At 34.9% G+C, this 12,929-nt stretch overlaps 1 protein-coding gene across 1 annotated transcript in view; it reads left to right on the top strand.

Moving 5' to 3' along the window:
• Positions 1–12,929, top strand: part of VPS54 (VPS54 subunit of GARP complex) — an 86,188-nt gene that overhangs the window by 51,944 nt on the left and 21,315 nt on the right. Inside the window, exons 11-12 of the mRNA XM_074207169.1 lie at positions 112–208; positions 4,473–4,810. Coding sequence (XP_074063270.1) covers positions 112–208; positions 4,473–4,810 — 435 coding nt within the window. The remainder of the gene's footprint in view (positions 1–111; positions 209–4,472; positions 4,811–12,929) is intronic.

Below are 12,929 nucleotides of genomic sequence, written 5' to 3'. Positions count from 1 at the left end.
GTGGGAGGTACATATTTAGAAGTGAAGGTGAGGCATAAACAGAAAGTAATTAAAAAAAAATTTTAAGTTAAAGGAAAAATATCATCCCCTAAATTGTTTGTGTTTTTGCAGACTTGCAGATCAGATGAGACTGATGAATTTTCCTCAGTGGTTTGATCTCTTAAAGGACATTTTCTCCAAGTTTACAGTCTTCCTCCAGAGGGTTAAGGTAAGATTTTAGATGTTTAATATAGCATTGAATCAAACTTCTCTACTAAATCCCTAATTATAGTATGGAGGTGACTCTTGGTTATTAAATACTATAATAAGACAATAATTCTCAAGATTCTGCCAAATTAGGAAGCTAGGTGATAAATCTGCATTTGATATTTGAAGACCATCTTAGCCATGTTTAAAGAGACATTAAAAGATTGATGGTGAGTCGATGATTTGTTTTTGTTTTGTTTTGTTTTTTTCATTTTTTTAATTTATGGCAGTGGGTTTAAGTGATTTGCCCAAGGTCACACAACCAGGCAATTTATTAAGTGTCTGAGGTCAGATTTGATTGAACTCAGGTACTCCTGACTCCAGGGCCAATGTTCTATCCACTGCGCCACCTAGCTGCCCCAAGTATAACTTTTAAACTTTTACAAATGTTTTATGGAGATCTAAATATTTAACACATACATCTACCAATCCACACAGGTTTTGTTTTGATAACATTTTTAATGTTAAATCATTTCAAAATTTGTATATGATAAAATGAATAATTATTTAAGAAGAATAATTAACATTTATATGGTATTTTAAGGTGTATAGAGTACTTTGAAAACATTGTGTTATTTGACTTTCACAACAACCCAGTGAGGCATGCAACCCAGGTGGCAATTTCAACCATTTTACATGTCAGTAAGATGAGGCTGAGAAAGAGTAAATGCTTCCTCCCATTGTCACACTGCTCATCAATAGAGGAATTGAGTTTGGAGTGTATAAGATTCTCCTGACTCCAGCCTCTGATTCTCTTCATATATAGTGATGCTTGATTTCAACTCCTGTTTTTCTAATATTTGATAGTTTTTTTATAGTTGTCTCCTAGGGGGGTATTTTGTAAAGATAAAATATTGTTGTGATAGACAAGGTGGCATATATCTGTAATCCTGCTGCTAGGGAAGGCTTGGAATCATGGTTTATGCAAGTTCAGAATAATCTGGTGGCCATTATAATTTTGACATCAGTGTCCATAAGAAGTTTGGCACCAACATTGTGAACTCCTCAGGGTGGAGACCCATTTGAGAACTAAGAAGAGGTGAACTGGCCCCATGGGACGAAAAACAGAGCAGATTTAAAATGTTTGGTACTGATCAATTTTATGGTGAACTCACTGCTACTGCACCTTCAGCCCAGGTAAAATAGGGAGATAGAGAAAGAGAAAACTTCTCTGACATTAAACAGAGAATCTTTGAGTTGAGATTTAAAATGAACCAAGAAGTTATATACCCTATATACTGTGATTGATTGAATTAATCAGTGGAAATGAGTTTATTAATTGAAGAGTGATGCTGGTAATAGGCCAGCCTTTTCCCATAAAAACTGAGATGTACATGAAATGTACAGATGCATGGGGTGAGAAGAGACTAGAAAGAAGTCTAAGGAAGGATTATTTGTATAAGTAGAGATAACAGCAATTTGAATAGACAATGGGAAAAACAATGATAGATGGCCAACAGATACTCAGACTTTAGAGTTGGTCTTTGAGACAAAGTTGAACAAAGAAAAATTTGTGCCAGGGAGCTGTAGGGCTGTGGAAGTGGGCAGCCAGTCACAATAAGTAAATGTGGTGCTTGCAACCATGGGTCCAAGGTACTTTTTTGAGGGGGTAAGAAAGTGGTGAGTGAGTGGGAGAGTAGTGAGCAGAAACCAACTTTTACATTAGTTGTTCCTTAAAGATATTAGTATATTGTAAAAAAAAAATCATCTATTATAGCTCAGAAATCAGGAAGCATATTTATTGTCTACCCTAGTAGAACGAAAAGTTCATTCATCTCCATGATTAAAAAAATCAAGAAAAATACTCAGTTTTGTTCAATTTGCTCTTTTAAAAAGACTAGAAAATATGAAATTAATTTTATTTTTAAACAATTAATATGTTTTGTTTTGCTACAACAAACTAGCCCCTCAACACATTCCCCGCTGCCCAAAAGTGATTTCAACCAATAGTATTTCTCATTCTGGTTTTTTAGTTTATGGATTAATAATATTAAGATGTTTACACGGTTTTGATCTTAACAATTTGATTCCAACATTGTCCAATGTATTTAACTTGAGTTTTATTGCCTTTTATTGTCTTTATTTACAAATTTAGTTATTGTTATGTTGTGTTTTAGCTATGTTTTCTTCATTCTGCAGCACTCTGTATAATCACTTTTAGAAAAACTTCCATCAAACTATTTTATATCCCTTTCTTCCCCCACCTCACTAAAAATCAGAAAAAAAAATCTAGACCTGATGACATCTATTTTCTTTAATTCTTTAATTCTTTAATTCCTTGAACTCTGACTTCAGCCTCTGTTACTCTATCGAATACAAAGATGATCAGTGATTTTGTAATAATTAGTTCACATGACCTTTTTTCCATCCTCCTTGTCTTTGCTATCTTTGATTATGTTTAATACCCCTTCTTCCTGTATACTTCTTTCCTGGATTCCTTGATACTACACATTATTGGTTCTTCTGTCAAGGCTTTCTGATCTTTCTTCATTCTCTTCAGTCATTTTCTTCAGTGACCTCCCTCTTCACTGGTGGCAAGTCAAATTCATCACATCTAAAACAGAATTTACAATCTTTTCTTCAATACAGAATCCTTTTGATTTCCCCATTTCTATTAATAATATCAGAAGCCACCCATTCACCAAGTTCAAAACTTCACTATTAGCTTAAATTCTTCTTTCTTCATAATCTTCCATATTTAAATCTCTCTCACACCTGTCCCTTCTTCTGTGTATCTGTTGCCATCAGCCCTAAACATCTTTCTAAGGTGACTATAAATCACTTCCTAACTGCTTTGTTCCCCCCTCTCCACCCACTGCAGTACATCCTTCATTATCTCTGCCAGATTCATCTTCCTCAAGCCTCCTCTAGAGACCTACCTTAGGGCTTTCTCTTTGTGTTGTAGATGCCTTGTGCCAGGAGCTTGGTAGATCTTTTTTTTTTAAATTTTTTTTTTTTTTAGGTTTTTGCAAGGCAAATGGGGTTAAGTGGCTTGCCCAAGGCCACACAGCTAGGTAATTATTAAGTGTTTGAGACTGGATTTGAACCCAGGTACTCCTGACCCCAGGGCTGGTGCTTTATCTACTGCGCCACCTAGCCACCCCCAGCTTGGTAGATCTTAACAGATAAAGGGGTTTGGGTATGATTTTGAGTATGGGACTTGTGTGTTTGTGTTGTCTGGGGACAATTCAGTCTAAGCAAGGAGATGTCTTCCATCAGAAGGCTAGATACCAAGTGATGAAATTTTTTGGCCATAGCAGCTGATGAAATGTGGAGAAATTTGTTATCTGTATTAATAAAATCCTAGCTCTTATAAAATATCCACATATTCTTGGAACTCATTATTACTTGTGCTCAAAACACTTCAGTGAATTCTTATTGCATACCAAATAAGTAAATAAACTCTTTATCAATGCCTCAAAAGCCCTGGAGAAGTTGCAATCCCTAACTTGCCTATCATTGTCCCTCTATTCACTGTAGTCTGTTCAAAGTGAATTACTACTTAGGAATATTCTTGTAGCTATATTCAAGCTCTAGTCCTAAAATAGCCTTCCTGGTTCTAATCTGGCTCAAAAATGATTATTTTTTTAGTGTACTTTACTTTCTTTGTAATACCTATCCTTGTATTCTCATATCCTGTTTTACTATTTACTTGTGTAGTAATTGTATATTTGTGTAAGTTTAATAGTCCTTCTGCTAGTCTGTAAGGTACACGAAGACAGATTTTATAATATTTATAATTTGTTTAATAATTTGTATGAGCTTCTCTCTGCCTTGAACTACTGTACTACTTTGTATCTAGTAGGTACTTTTAAAATGCTGGCTTATTGAATGAATCATTTAGAAACAGTTAAAGTTGAAAAAAATGATCACTGATGACTTATTCTTCCCCCCCCAAAAAAAAAACTTATAAGAAAAAATTTTAGAGTATTTCCAAATACTCTGCATATAAAAAACATGGCCAGATTTAGTGATGCTTTCCATCTTACATCAAAATTAGTGACTTATTATTATAATTGCAAATAAAGTAGTACTTTTAAGTGTTATTGTTTCTATTTTTACTGAGTAGTTCTGACAAATATCTTCACTGCACTGTAATTATAAATAAATAATTATAAAAATTGGTTTCTCATCTGGGGAGGAGAGAAGGAAGTTCAGTGCTTTAGAAGATAATGATACAAAGCATTGAAAAATATTTTAAAAAATATTTTTATGTTTTATTCTAGGCAACATTAAATATTGTTCGAAGTGTTATCCTCTCAGTCCTTGATAAAAATCAGAGGACTAGGGAACTGGAAGAAACTTCAGAACAAAAGAATGCTGCAAAAGACAATTCATTAGATACAGAGGTGGCATATTTAACCCATGAAGGTATGTTTATAAGTGATGCATTTAGTGAGGGTGAGCTACCACCTGGAATAACTGACACTACCTCTCAAAGAAATGCATCTCCAAGCAGTGAGCCCTGCAGCAGTGATTCGGTATCCGAACCAGAATGTACTACTGATTCTTCATCTAGTAAAGAGCAAATATCTTCTCTTACACCAGGAGGAGTAGAGCTTATGTAAGTATACTGGCTATTGCATAATATTGACCGAATTGTTGACAGTTGTTTTATTTAGATACATTATTATTAGCTAATAGAAATATATAAAATTTGACATTGGAACTAAATGTTGTGTTAAAACTAAACAACTCAAAAGAATACCTACAACTCTTTAAAAAAAAAGGTTTAAAATCTGAGTTTTATACTATTTAAAAAATATAACTTAAAATTTTTATTGATCAGGACCAAAATCCAAGTGGATCTGTGCTTTATTCTTAAGTAAAAGAAAATGCTAGCAAATTATTGTAATTAGTTTGCTTATACAGAAATTAGAATGTAGTCTAGTGAAATTACCATAAAAATTTCTACATTGTTTATTTATTTGTTTCGTTTTGGTTTTTGGTTTTTGCAAGGCAACCACTAGGCAATTATTATTAAGTGTCTGAGGTTGGATTTGAACTCAGGTCTTCCTGACTCCAGGGTTGGTGCTCTAACCACTGAGCCCATCTAGCTGCCCCTACATTCTGTTTCGAGTATATTCAGAAGAGACAGGAGCTTATTGCTTTTTTCCAAAGAATTATAAGTCTTTTCCCTGTCTCTTTGATTTCCTTGGGTTAAAAATTTAAAAGTGATATAACTGGGTCAAAAGTTATACACAATTAAATTGGGCATAGTTTCAAATTGCTTTCCAAAATGTTTGGATAAGTTCATAGCTTTACCAAGAAGTGCATTAAAATACCTCTTTTCCCATAGCTCCTCCAGCACCTGTCATTTTCCTTTATTTTCAGTTTCTCCAATCTGATGAACATGATGTAGAAATACAAAATTGCATGTATTTGCATTTCTCTAATTATTAGTGATTTTGGAGCATTTTGTTTTCCATATGGCTATTGATAACTTATATTTATTTTTCTGAAACATATCTGTTTTCTTTATTCTTATAAATTTGAATCAGTTTCATCTTCTAATTTTAGCTTCATTAGTTTTGTTGATGCAAAGCATTTAAAATTTTTTTAATCAAAATTTTTTTATCAACATTATCCATTTTACTTCTTATTTACTCTTCTCTATTTCATGTTTGGTCTTTGATTTTTCCTTTATAAATTTGACAATTTGTTTATGATGCAAATCTTTATAGCTAAGCCATACCAATTTGGAGCTTATCTTGGTATAAAGTCGGAGATGTTGTCTATTATATACCTGGAATTTACCAGACTGCTTTACAATTTTTCCAGCAGTTTTTGTCAGATAATAAATTCTTGTCCCCATAACTGATAACTTTAACTTTGGGTTTATCAAACATTAAGTTGCTATGCTCATTTCCTTTGTATCTTGTATAGTTAATCTAATCTATGAATCAATTCCATTTCTTAACTATTACTAGATTATTCTAATGATCACAACTTGATAGTGTCATTTAAAATCTGGTACTGTTGGGCCCCTTGTTCTTCACATTTTTCCCCATTCATTTTTCTTGACCATTTGTTCTTCCAAATGAATTCTGTATTTTTTCTTAGGAGTGTAATTTTTATTATACTTGCTCAGTTTACCTATTAGTTTCCCAATTAATATTTCTCCAATTATTTAGAACTGTCTATTTCTGTAAAATGTAAGTTATAATTGTGTTCATATAGTTCCTGTGTACTTCTTGGCAGTTAGACTTTCAAATTTTTTATATTTTCAGTAGTTATTTTTCAAATGAAATTTCTCCTTTTATTGCTTCCTGCTGGAATGGTCATTGTCTATTTTTATTGAGTTTGCAATCCTCCAACAATCTCCATGCTTTTTTATACAACAAACTACTATCTGGCCACACTTCTCTCATCCAGTACTCTTGTAGTTGAGTCATTGAACCCAAGTGTAGAACTTTATATTTTTCATTGTTATATTTTATCTTATTAGATTTGGGTCATCCCTCTAACTGCTGAGTTCTTTTTGAATTCTGTATTGTCCAGCAATTTAGCTTTATTTAGTATTCAGTCTGGGTCTTCATTCAAGCCATTGATAAAATGTGTTGAATCGAATTTGCCAAAAGACAGATCTCTCGAGCTAGAGATCCCTCCTAGATTTTCATCAGTCTGTTAATCAATACTCATAAGGTCCAATCATAGGTAGGTTTTGAATTGGCTGAATACCGAAATGGCATTTTCTCAACTTCTTGGGAAAGTTTTCATGCAAATTTTGTCAAATGCCTTGCTGAAATTCAGTCATAGTATATTTAAGTTTTTTCCCCTGATATTTTAGTGTAATAATGACCCAAAAAATTATTATGAATGTTTTATCAGTGACTTGAATCAAGACAAAGATAGAATTTTTTTTTTTTTTTTTTTTTTTGGTAAAGCAGTGGGGTTAAGTGGCTTACCCAAGGCCACACGGCTAGGTAATTATTAAGTGTCTGAGGCCGTATTTGAACTCAGGTAACTCCATTCCAGGGCCGATGCTCTATCCACTATGCCACCTAGACACCCCAAGATAGAATTTTAAATGAAGCTAAATCTTACAGGAATTATTCCTGATGAATCCATGCTAGTTTATAGAAATGGACTCTTCTTTCTAAATGACTCACAAAACATCCCAATATGTCCCAAAATGTTGCTAAGAATCAAGATCATATCATCAGCCCATAATTTAAAGAATCCACTTTTTTTCCTTTTTTTTTTAAATTGGGGCCTTCATCTGTTTCTACTTTGGGGTTTTCCTCATACTTTTCTCTCTTGCTTTTCTTCTTACCTATTTAGTCACTCCTTAGTCTCCTTTGCTAAATCATTATCTGTGTCCCCTGCCCCCCCCCCCCCCAATAGTACTCTTTCCTGGGTTTTCTTTTCTCCATACTTCCTCTCTTTTGGCAGTCACCTGTAAGCAGATGATTTTAAAATCCTCCACAGTCTGATTAATGTACATATCTCCAGGTAATTTTCATATTACTATCCCTTTGCATACTATAAATTAAAATCCAACTGGACTACTAACTGTCCTGCAGCTTATACACACACTGTCTTGCATTCTTTATGTGTGTGTGTGTGTGTGTGTGTGTGTGTGTGTGTGTGTGTGTATACTGATTTGTTATTCATTAATTTTAAAGCATTCTTTTCTTTTTAAATTTTGAATTTCAAATTCTCTCTTTTCTGCTGCTTCTTAACATCCACTGAGAAGGCAAGAAATATGTCCATTTTTATATGAAATCATGCAAACACATTTTCTTATTAGCCACATTTCTCCCCAAAAGCAAGAAAAATAAAGAAAGTGAGAAAGTCATACATCAGTTTGCACTAAGAGTTCTTTAGTTCTCTCTTTAGAGTTGGAGAGATTTTGTTTTTAATGACGAATCCTTTGGAATTGTCTTGGATCATTGTACAATTGATCATCTTTACAACATTGCTTTTAGTGTGCACATGTTTTCCTGGGTCTTCTCACTTCACTTTGCATTATTTCATATGGCTTTTGTATTGTTTTTTCTGAAACTACCCCCCTTCATTATTTCCCACAGCACAGAAGTATTCTTTCGTAATCACATGCCATGACTTGTTTACCTATTTCCCCAATTGATTTCCAAGTTATTGCCACCACAAAAAGAGTTGCTTATAAATATTTTTGTAATACAGGTTTTTCCTTTTTTCTTTGATTTGTTTGGAATACAGTTGGATTGCTGGAGTAAAGTGATATTGCTAGTTAAAAGGGTATGCACAATTTTATACCCTTTGAGCCCAATTCCAAATTATTCTTTAGAATAGCAGTTCACTATTCCACCAAGAGTTCCATTAGTGTACCGGTTTTTTTCTCCTCACCTCCTCCAGCATTTGTCATTATAGATGTGAGGTATTACTTCAGAGTTATAATTTCATATAACTATTGATGGCTTTGCTTTCTTCTTCTGAAAACTGCCTATTTATATCCTTGTCCATTTATCTGTTTGGGAAATGACTTATTTTTATACATTTAAATCAGTTCAGTACTTGCTATATACTTGAGAAATGAAAACTTTATCAGAGAAACTTGTAAACATTTTTGAAATTACTTCATTGTCAATGGTTCTTTTTGGCCTAATGCCGTCTCCATAATTATTTCTTTTAATTTGCTTTGCTTTGTCTGAGATCACAATTGCTATCTCTGCCTTTTTTCCCTTCAGCCTGAAACATTTGATTCTGCTCTAACCCTTTATTTTAACTCTGTGTCTATTTGCTTCAAGTATATCTCTTGTAAAAAACATATTGTTGGATTCTCTACCTGCTTCCATTTTATGTGTGAACTCCTCCCTTTCACAATTAGGTAGGATTATTAACTCTGTATTTCCTTCTATTCCATTAAAAAATTTATTTTTACATTTTTATTTGCATATTACTAAAATAGTCTTGTTGTAAGAATAAGCATAATCTCCCCCCACAAAAATAGGAAAATTTCACAAAAAATAAAGTGAAAGAAAGAGAAAAAGAATGTACTTCATTCTGTGTTGAGATTCTTTGTCTTTGGGGTAGATCACATTCTTTATCGGAGAAGTTGCTTCCATATTTTTTCCCATAGTTGTTATCCTTGATTGTATTTCCCTCCAACCCATTCCTTCCCACTCCTATTTATTTTATTTTCTCTCTCCTTTTATTTTGTCCCTCCTCAAAAGTGTGCTATGGGGCAGCTGAGTGGTGTTGCAGGTAGAGTACTGGCCCTGGGGCCAGGAGGATCCAAGCCCAAATCCTACTCGAGATACCCAACAATCACCCAGCTGTGTGGTCCCAGGAAGGTTACCCAACCCCATCACCTTGCAAAAAAACCCCAAAAGTGTGATGTATCTGACTACCCTCTCCTAAGATCTACCCTCTCCTACTCTATCACCTACAGACCCCCCTTCCCTCTCCTGACCCCTTTCTCCCATCCTCTTCCTCTCTTTTTTTACTCTAGGATAAGAGTTTTCTATACCCTATTAAATCGAGTATGTCATTTCCTCTCCAAGCCATCTCCAATGAGAGTGAAGGCTTACTCATATGCCCTAACCTTCCCCACTTCCACTTCATTGCAAAAACTTTTTCTGACTCTTTTATGTGAAAATATTTTAGTCTATTCTACCTCTCCTTTTCTTTCTCCCAGTACATTCCTTTTTCACCCATTGACTCCATCTTTATAATATATTATAACTCTTATATTCAGCTCCTTCCTGTGCCTTGCCTAAATATGCTCCTCCTTACTACTCTATTAATTGAGAAGGTTCATATGAGTTATCAGTATCATCTTCCCATGCAGGAATATAAACAACTCAGCATCATTAAATCCCTCATAATTTATCCTTCTCACCCACTTGTCTCTATGCTTCCCTGAGTCCTGTACTTGGAGATCAAACTTTCTGTTCGGCTCTGTTCATTTCAGCAGGAACATTTGAAATTTCCCTATTTTATCCTTTCCCCTGGAAGAGATGTTCAGTTTTTCTGGGTAGTTGATTTTCGGTTGTAATCTAAGCTGTTTTACCTTCCAGAATATCATATTCCAAACCAGCCCTTAATGTAGACTGCCAAATTCTCTGTAATCCTGAATGTAGTGCCACGATATTTGAAGTGTTTCACTCTGGCTGCTTGTAATATTTTCTCTTTGACTTGGGAATTCTGGAATTTGGCTATGATATTCCTGGAAGTTGGGGTTTTTTTTTGATCTCTTTCAGGAGGTGATTGGTAGATTCCCTCAATTTCTGTTTTACCCTCTACTTCTAGGATATCAGGACAATTTTCCTGAAGAAATTATTTAAAAATGAAACCTAGGCTCTTTTCCTGGTCATGACTTTCAGGTAACCTTGACAGTTTTTAAATTATCTTTCCTGGATCTGTTTTCCAGGTTAGTTGTTTTTCCAGTGAGATCTTTCACATTTTCTTCTAGTTTTTCATTTTTTTGGTTTTGTTTTATTGTTTCTTGATTTCTCACAAAGTCATCAGCTTCTCTAAGCTCCAATCTACATTTGAAGGAGTTGTTTTCTTTCCTATTTCCTCTTCCATTTGGCCAATTTGGCTTTTTTAAAAATTAAATTTATTTATTTATTTATTCTTATTTTGTACAAATATTTTTTTATACATTACTAAAATATTCTTGTTGAAGAGTAAACATAATACCCCCCAAAATATAGACCCACATGAGTGATAAAGTAAAGGGGAGAGAAAAAAATAAAATTAAAATTAAAAATAATAGTAATAATAATTGTAGGTATGGCCAGGTGATGCAGTGGATGGAGCACCAGCCCTGGAGTCAGGAGCACCTGAGCCAAAATCTGGCCCTAGACTCCCAATTGTGAGACCCCATGCAAGCCACCCCAACCCCATTGCCCTACAACCCTCCCCCAAAAAGACCCAAAATAAAATAGTAATAATAATAATAATAATAATAATAATAATAGTAGGGGCGGCTGGGTGGCAGACAGATCACTGGCCCTTGAGCCAGGAGCACCCAGGTCCAAATCTGAACTCAGACACCCAACAGTCACCCAGCTGTGCGGCCCCAGGCATGCCACTCAGCCCCATTTGCCCTGCAACCCCCCCCCCAAAAATAATAACAATAAAAATGTGCTTCAGTCTGTGTTCCAACACCACCAGCTCTGTCGTGGGTAGATCACATTCTTTATGATAAGTACATCACAAAAGTTACTTCCATATTTTTACACCATTGCCATTGCTGATTGCAACTCCCTCCATTCATACTTCTCTACTACCATGAACTATATTTTCTCTCTCCTTTCATTCTGTTTCTGCTGCAGGGTAGCTGAGTGGCGCAGCAGACAGATCCCCAACTCTGGTGTCAAGAGGCTCCGAGCCCACATACCACCCCTTAGGCCCAGAATCCACCTGGCCCTATGGTCCCGGACAGGCCATCCAATCCCAGCCCCTTGCAAGAAGTAAAAAAGAAAATGTGTTATATCTGACCACTCTCCTGCCATGGTCCAGCCTCTCCTTCATCACTCACATTCTCCCCTTCCCCCTGCCCCTTCTCTCCTTACTCCAGATGTCTGTACCCCATTGAGTATATATGCTGTTTCCTCTCCTAGCCACCTCTGATGAGAGCGAAGATTCTCATTCCTCATTGCCTTCCCCACTTCCATATCATTGCAATAGCTCATTGTAATAAAGAAAAATCTTATTATATGAAATATCTTAGCCTATTCCTCCTGTCCTTTTTCTTTCTCCCATTACATTTAACTTTTATCTATTGACTCCATTTTTACACCATATTTTATCTTCAAATTCAGCTTTCTTCTGTGCTTCATCTATAAAAAACTCCTTCTACCTGCTCTATTAAATGAGAAGGTTCACATGATTATTATCAGTATCATTTTTCTATACAGGAATACATGCAGTTCATCATCATTAAGTCCCTCATATTTTCCCCTTCTCCTCCACTCTCTATGCTTCATCTCAGTCCTGTATTTGAAGATCAAACCTTCTCTTCAGCTTTGGCCATTCCAAGAGGAACATTTAGAATTCCCCTGATTCATTGAAAGTCCATCTTTTTCCCTGGAAGAGGACATTCAGTTTTGCTGGGTAGTTGATTCTTGGTTGCATTCTAAGCTCTTTTGTCTTCCGGAATATTATTATATTATATGTTATATAATATATATACATATATATATATTATATTCCAAGCCCTACAGGCTTTTAATATAGTTGCTGCTAAGTCCTGTGTTATCCTGACTGCAGCTCCATGATATTTGAATTTTGTCTTTCTGGCTGCTTGTAATATTTTCTCTTTGACTTGGGAGTTCTGGAACTTGGCTATAATATTCCTGGGGGTTGGTTTTTTTTTAATCTCTTTCTCGGGGTGATTGGTGGATTCTTTCCATTTCTATTTTCCCCTCTGCTTCTAGAGTGTCAGGGCAATTTTCCTGTAATAATTCTTTGAAAATGATGTCAAGGCTCTTTTCCTGATCATGACTTTCAGGTATTCCAATGATTTTTAAATTATCTTTCCTAAATCTGTTTTCCATATCAGTTGTTTTTTCAATGAGATGTTTCACATTTTCTTTTAATTTTTCATTGTTTTGGTTTTAAGTATTGAGTCCTGATTTCTAGTAAAATCAACAGTCTCCCTGAGTTCTATTCTTTTGTCTGAAGGATTTGTTTTCCTCAGAGAACTTTCTTATCTCCTTTTCCATCTGGCCAGTTCTGCTTTTGAAAGC

The sequence above is a fragment of the Macrotis lagotis genome, chromosome 1, assembly GCF_037893015.1.
Source record: "Macrotis lagotis isolate mMagLag1 chromosome 1, bilby.v1.9.chrom.fasta, whole genome shotgun sequence".
NCBI lineage: Eukaryota > Metazoa > Chordata > Mammalia > Peramelemorphia > Peramelidae > Macrotis > Macrotis lagotis.
This window is presented reverse-complemented; position numbering and strand designations above follow the sequence as displayed.